This window comes from Hemibagrus wyckioides, linkage group LG23 (assembly GCF_019097595.1).
Source record: "Hemibagrus wyckioides isolate EC202008001 linkage group LG23, SWU_Hwy_1.0, whole genome shotgun sequence".
NCBI classification, from domain to species: domain Eukaryota; kingdom Metazoa; phylum Chordata; class Actinopteri; order Siluriformes; family Bagridae; genus Hemibagrus; species Hemibagrus wyckioides.
Window position 1 is genome coordinate 20139350 of NC_080732.1, and position 7680 is coordinate 20147029.

Below are 7680 nucleotides of genomic sequence, written 5' to 3' on the forward strand. Positions count from 1 at the left end.
TTTACTGAATCTGTTGAACCTGTACACTGTGCCTTTGACCAGTGTTATTCATAATCAGAACTCAACGTCTGTGTGTCTCTCTGTGTGTGTGTATATGCGTGTGTGTGTGTGTGTGTGTATATGTGTTTGTGTGTGTGTGTGTGTGTGTATATGTGTGTTTGTGTGTGTGTGTATATGTGTGTGTGTACAATTATACTTCATGACCACAGGAACACTGTTAAATAAATATTTGCTCATAAACATGTATAAACGTGCATCTCCAGTGATACAGTGTGTGTGTGTGTGTGTGTGTGTGTTCTTGTTTTCTGTATGTTTGTAGTGAATCAATACCTTTTATAACAGTTTATATAACACCTACAAAAACACAGAGAGTGTGCTGAGGTCTCACTAAGGTCTCTTAGATGTGTATGTGTGTGTGTGTGTGTGTGTGTCTCACTGTCATTCTGGTTGTGGGTTCTCCTCTCCGGTTGTGTTGTGGAAACGGAACCGAGTCATACACCACCCCTAACACACTTTTATCCACAGAGGAAGGGATCAAATGTCCAAAACCCTAAAAACAGACACACACACACACACTTCTTTATTATAGGAACACCTCTACACTTCACAGTTTTTATAGAGAATCATGAGAAGAACAAAAATCATCCAGTGAGTATGGCTTCTCTGACAGAACTCTCTCTGTGTCTATCTCTCTCGCTCTGTCTGTCCCTCTCTCTCTCTGTCCCTGTCTCTCTCTCCTTCTCTCTGTCTGTCTCTCTCTCTCTTTCTGTCTTGTCTTTTTCTTTGTCCCTCCTTTCCTTTCCTTTCCTTTCCTTTCCTGACTTTTCTGTGTTTGTGTTTGAGTGTGTGTGTGTGTGTGTACTGACCGTTACAGGTAACACAGATCCCTCATACTCCAGGTTGACCAGCCCGACGCTCACAGTGTTTATCTCACACAGCAGATGTGACAGTGGTGCAGCAGCAGGGGGCAGTAACGAGGCCAACACTACACACACATTTAGAAATAAGCTCATGTTTGTGTGTGTGTGTGTATATATATATATATATATAGGGGGGGGGAGTTCCAGCCCCGGAGGCAATATATATATATATGGGGGGGGGTATGCGTGTGTCTGTTTGTGTGTGTGTGCATGTGTGTGTATGTGGGTGGGTGTGGGTGTGCATGTGTGTGTTTGTGTATGGGTGTGTGTGTGTATGCGTGTGTGTGTGTATGCATGTGCATGTGTGTGTATGTGGGTGGGTGTGGGTGTGCATGTGTGTGTTTGTGTATGGGTGTGTGTGTGTATGCGTGTGCGTGTGTGTGTGTATGCATGTGCATGTGTGTGTATGTGGGTGGGTGTGGGTGTGCATGTGTGTGTTTGTGTATGGGTGTGTGTGTGTATGCGTGTGCGTGTGTATGCATGTGCATGTGTGTGTATGTGGGTGGGTGTGGGTGTGCATGTGTGTGTTTGTGTATGGGTGTGTGTGTGTATGCGTGTGCATGTGTGTGTGTATGCATGTGCATGTGTGTGTATGTGTACGTATGTGTGTGTGTGTGTGTGTACCTGAGGCAGGTAGAGCAGAAATCACATGGTCAGCGTTTAAGGTTGCTCCATTCTCCAGTTTAATCTGTTTAATGAATGATGAGAAATAAACTTTTACACAGCAGCATTTTATCTGAACATCACTGCACAGGTTATTAACCTTTCCTCCTGGTTGCCATGGTTACTCCAGCGTGGATTAAACAAACTAGTTAAACTCTTACTTGTCTGGGATATTAGCATGTGGTCTCACCTCCCAGCCGCCCGCAGTGTGGGTCAGTGTCCTGACAGGGGTGCTGTGATGGAGCTCTACCCGCTCACGCCCCCTGAGCGCCTCCTGCAGGGCATCAGGGAGGGTCTGCATCCCGTCTGTCAGAGACCACTGAGACCATGACTCCGCCCTCGCCCGCCGTGCCAGCGCTGACATACTGCCTGCACCCGCCTTCTCTAAAACACACACAGAAGGACATGACATCACATGCCATCACATTCAGGGGGTTTTCCTGTGTGTGTGTGTGTGTGTGTGTGTGTTTCAGTCAATAAAATAAAAACACTCTGAATGTAAATGTAAGCCAAAGCAGTATTTCATTAATATCAAATGAATGACTGAGAATTCTATTCATATTTCAATAAATTTACATGTTCAGTATATTCAGATTCACAAAGTCTTTATTTATTCTTTATTACTCTTCTTTACTTTAATTACTTTCCACCTCTCTTCCTTCCCTCCTTCTTTACTTGTATTTCCTATTTCCACTTCTTTCTTTCCTTCATTCCATCCTTCTTTCCTTCATCATTAATCCTTCTATTCTTCCTTTTATCATTCTGTCCATCTTCACTTCCTCACATTTCTGATTAGAAGCTGAAGTTAATTGAGTTATCAGCTCTTCACTGATGGAGACGTGAGAGAGTTTTATATTATTATAAAAGTATTATTACAGTGTTATTACACTGAAGTTATGAAAAATAATACAATAATAATAATAATAACAATAATAATAATAAGTAATAGTAATGAACATCACCTCCTCCTCCTCCTCCTGAGAGCAGCAGGCCCAGCAGGACCGAGCCCCAGTCCTGTTCAGCTCTGTGCAGCGGCAGGAAACACGAGCGCACACTCAGCTTCCTGCTGTCCCCCGCAAACACACCACGACACAGACAGTCCATCGCTATGTCTGCTAACTACACACACACACACACACACACATACATACATACATACATACATACATACATATATATATATATATACACATACATACACAGATCAGGCATAATACTCTGACCACTGCCATGGCACCTGTTAGTGGGTGGGATATATTAGGCAGCAAGTCGTTTAGTCCTCAAAGTTGATGTTAGAAGCAGAAAAAATGGACAAGTGTAAGGATTTGAGTGAGTTTGACCAAAAGGACCAAATTGTGATGGCTAGACCACTGGATCAGAGCATCTCCAAAACTGCAGCTCTTGTGGGGTGTTCCCGGTCTGCAGTGGTCAGTATCTATCAAAAGTGGTCCAAGGAAGGAACAGTGGTGAACCGGAGACAGGGTCATGGGCGGTCAAGGCTCATTGATGCACGTGGGGAGCGAAGGCTGGCCCGTGTGATCCGATCCAACAGACGAGATACTGTTGATCAAACTGCTGAAGAAGTTAATGCTGGTTCTGATAGAAAGGGGTCAGAATACACAGTGCAGGACAGTTTGTTGCGTATGGGGCCGCATAGCTGCAAACCGGTCAGGGTGCCCATGCTGACCCCTGTAGACCGCCGACAACAGGAACAATGGGCACATGAGCATCAGAACTGGACCACAGGGCAATGGAAGAAGGTGGCCTGGTCTGATGAATCACGTTTTCTTTTACATCACGTGGATGGCCGGGTGCGTGTGTGTCTCTTACCTGGGGAACACATGACACCAGGATGCACTATGGGCAGAAGGTGAGGCGGCGGAGGCAGTGTCCTGCTTTGGTCAGTGTTCTGCTGGGAAACCTTGGGTCCTGCATCCATGTGGATGTTCATTTGACACGTACCACCTACCTAAGGATTGTTCCAGACCATCTACACCCTTTCATGGAAACGGTATTCCCTGATGGCTGTGGTCTCTTTCAGCAGGATAATGCTCCAGGACACAAAGCAGAAATGGTTCAGGAATGGTTTGATGACCACAACAACCAGTTTGGGGTGTTGACTCCGCCTCCAAATCCCCCAGATCTCAATCCAATCCAGTATCTGTGGGATGTTCTGGACAAACAAGTCCCATCCATGGAGACCCCACCTCACAACTTACAGGGCTTAAAGGATCTGTTGCTGACATCTTGGTGCCAGATCCCACAGCACACCTTCAGGGATCTAGTGGAGTCCATGCCTCGAAGGGTCAGGGCTGTTTTGGCAGCAAAAGGGGGACTCTCATGACTTTTTAAGTCTTATTTGGAGGCGTGGCTACATATGAGATGTGTTTGTGATGTCACTGGATTAGTAATTACATATTTGGACCAATCATCCGGCAGATTTGAGCATGTCGGCATGGTGCTGGGAAAAGTTCAGGACCAGGTGCTAAAATTACTAGCTAGCTGACTTTATATGACTTACTGATTAAACATAATCAGTCAGATTAGCCTCTGTTGGATAACTCCAACTGGAACATGAATCATCAATAACTCACCTCAGAGCCGAACCTCCTGGACATGAACGAGTGAACAGACTCGTCCTCCTCCTTCCCCTTCCTCACCAGGATCTCCTTCATCACGCTGAGGATGATGGGACTGGAAAACGGAGGCACAGTTTTCACCACTCCACTGAGGAGAACAGGGGAGAGAGGGGGTGTGGGGGGGGGGATCATTAGTCCTCTTCATCATGAGTGATAGAGTGGTGTGTGTGTGTGATGAAGTGGAACCTGAGGCTGGAGGGCAGTTTGTGTATCTCTCCATTCATATAAAGGAACCGGTTCTTGGAGGCCACGTGATCATGAGGAACCGGCAGAATCTCACACTCCAGACCCAAATCAGACAGCTGTAGGAGACACAGAGGAAGCGGTGACTGAGTGAGTAGATGCTGGACCTCGTGTCTGGAGCCATCTAGTGGCAGACTGTAGTACTGTTTAAACTCCGCCCCTTCCTCTAATTAAATTCTTTAAATTATATTCTACAAATGAGTTTCAGGAAGTGTTCTGTCATTTTAAACATTCAGCTGACCAATATCTCTCCACCAGTGCTTCTCCTCATGGAGACTGGTGCTGCTTCTGAGAAACTGAAGTTTAGAAACCAAACCACACACCATAACACATCAGAGCCAGAGACTTAATTATAAATAAAGCTGTGATGTGTAGCTGCACTTCAGTCAGAACTGCTGTTACAGAGAATTAATCAACACCCGATGACCAATCAGAGTCCAGTACTCACACAGAACTATAATAATACCATGTTTAGTGTGTTTCTGCCCACTGCTCCGGCCGGCCGGACTCCTCTGGGGCCGTGTTCAAATACAGCTCCATCCTCCCTACGAGTAGTGTTTATCCAGCCTCCGAACCTCCCCGTCGCCTCCAACAGCACCACCTGCAGACGCACAGTCATCATCATCAACCTCATCACCATCATCATCAACCTCATCATCATCATCACCATCATTATAATAATAATAACATTTACCTTAGAGACATGAGTGCTCTTGCTGAGGTAATAGCAGGCTGAGAGACCGCCGATCCCTCCTCCGAGTACAGCCACACACTTCTGCATTCACACACACTAACACACACACACACACGGTTATATTTAGATGATGGTGAACCTCACAGCTCCAGGGCAGAAGATAAACAATCAGAAGGCTTTAGAGAAGAGAGATGATGGTCATGTAGAGTCCTGGACTAAACACTGCCTTCATTTCTGGTTCTGACCGCTGCATGAACTCCAGAAATGTTTACAGTCATGAAGATTTACAGGAATAAAAACTCATGGTACTCACCTGTGAGGCTTTTCATAAATCAGAGAGCAAAAGCCTGAAAAATCTTCACCTGAGAGACAGAGAGACCATTCACACGTGAGCGTGCGTGTGTGTTTGGGGAAAAAGCTTCCGTGTTGGAGGTTAATAAAGGCTGAAGAGTGTGTGTGTGTGTGTGTGTGTGTGTCAGGGTGGAGTGTGTGATAAAGAAGCAGCTTTGTCTTTATCGGCTTCAACATGCTGTCTAATAAAAGGACGAGAGCTCCATAAAGAAACTGCCCCAGCTTCACGTGTGTACCGTCTTTCTCTTGACCTCACACGTCACACTGCACGTGCTCAGGTAATAAACACCAGGAGAGATCAGACACAGCGGTCATGTCACTGTTACACACTGCTGATTATTTTCCTCTAACTGGACTAACCCCGAGTGTTTATAATGTCTGACATCTTAATGTTCTAGCTTTACCTCTGACTGATACACAGCACTGACACTGGAGACTCCTTACACACACACACACACACACACACACAGGAAATGTGCACGTGCTCTTACTATAGAAACGAGCGCTTTGATATAAAGCTGCTGTTGTACATAATTAATCAACACTTTCTGACCAAATCACAACCCAGAGGTCAGTAGCTGTGTGTGTGTGTGTGTGTGTGTGTGTGTAAATGATTTGAAAGTAATCAGATGAAGGTAATGTGTTCTTGTGGATGTTAGATGAAGCTTTTATGAAGCTCGATAAAAAAAGCGCCAGACATTTTACCATAAATGTCTATAAGATTTTACACAATTACAACAATTTAATAATCGCCTTTTTAGGCAGTTAAATATATAAAAAAATAATATAAAGAGCACTCGTACTTGCTCTGAAACGGGGCGCTGCAGTGTAGTGTTGTGTTTCAAACCGCATCACAAATCACTCCTCAAGTGAACTATATAGGGCGCATGATGGTTCTTTCGAACCCTACAGAGTGCACAGGTGTAGGAGGAGAAGAGGGATTTGAGATGCGGGCCAAACAACGGCGCCTTCTCGCTCAGGTGCATGTGAGCGGCGAATGCGCCTCGGCGCCCCCTGCCGGTGTGGAGAAAACACGAGCCACGCGTTTCTAGATAGAATTGAACTTTTTAATAAAATAAAACCTTTAATCTGAGACATGGTGGCGTTTTTATTTAACATTAAAGTTAAATGTCCTTCCAGTGATGTCAGTGAGATTTTTTTCACTCTATTCTGTGTAAACTTTAGACTGTTGTGTGTGAAAATCCCAGCAGGAGATCAGCAGTTTCTGAAATACTGAAACCATGCCACAGTTAAAGCCACAGAGAGATCAGACTTTTTCCTCGGAGGCTGGATGTGAACATTAGCTGAAGCTCTTGACCTGTATCTGCATGACGTTGTGGTCTGCTGCTGCCACCTGATTGGCTTACTAGATTACCGTTATTGATGACAGGTGTTCCTAATAAAGTGGACAGTGAGTGTATTAGAGCTGGATGTAAAGCTGACCCTGTGCTCTGACCATGCACACTGACCACAGCCTCCACAGTTATGATATGATGAGAGAGATCTTCAGTGTGCTTTAATGTATCTGTGACAATAATAAAGACTTCTTCTAACTTACGTTTGGGACAAGGGGGACCTTCAGCAGCCCATTGACCCTCCATGTGACGTTCCTCAATCTCAGACAAAGCTCCTGCAAATAAAACATTACAGTCTTCATAACAATGAGAGAATTATTTCAAGAAGACTTTCTGTTAGTGAGGAAGATGATCTTATTTTCCAAAACTTACCTGCAACAAAAAAAGATCACACACAGCATCTGGAAAAAACACCCTCGAGTAAGAATTTAACACAATAAACAGACACACACACACACACACACACACACACTCTACAGCTAAAGGTTCTCTGTAGAACCCTGCAGGAGATCGTCTCCTCGTCATAAAGTGATTTCTGAAGCTAATATTTTTTTTCCAACACCTTTGTGTATTAACTAGTTACATAACCAGCTAACTGGTTAACTCCAAATTATTTTCTATTCAACACCAAAAACCTGACCGGAGTTTAACATTTCCTTAACAAACTAATGAATGAATGAATGAATGAATGAATGAATGAATGAATGAATTAATTGAATGATTGAATGAATGAATGAATGAATGAATGAATGAATGAATGAATAAATAGACCTGTAAATGTCTACATTCCTAAAAGTTTGATGTGAATATTAAAT

The 7680-nt window shown here is 44.2% G+C and overlaps 1 protein-coding gene across 5 annotated transcripts in view; it reads right to left on the bottom strand.

Annotated features, from left to right (window-relative positions):
- The window catches only part of ppox (protoporphyrinogen oxidase), a 21744-nt gene extending 14293 nt beyond the window's left edge, over positions 1-7451 (bottom strand). The window contains exons 1-12 of one of the 5 annotated variants that reach the window (XM_058375880.1): positions 7238-7451; positions 7069-7140; positions 5473-5521; positions 5160-5255; positions 4932-5066; positions 4409-4524; positions 4178-4310; positions 2546-2702; positions 1774-1967; positions 1545-1608; positions 867-985; positions 437-550 (exon numbers count right to left, since the gene is read on the bottom strand). In XM_058375880.1, coding sequence (XP_058231863.1) covers positions 437-550; positions 867-985; positions 1545-1608; positions 1774-1967; positions 2546-2702; positions 4178-4310; positions 4409-4524; positions 4932-5066; positions 5160-5246 — 1119 coding nt within the window. In that variant the 5' untranslated portion in view covers positions 5247-5255; positions 5473-5521; positions 7069-7140; positions 7238-7451. The other 4 variants (XM_058375879.1, XM_058375884.1, XM_058375883.1 and 1 more) reach the window with 4 other exon arrangements.
- Between the last annotated feature and the right edge of the window lie 229 nt (positions 7452-7680).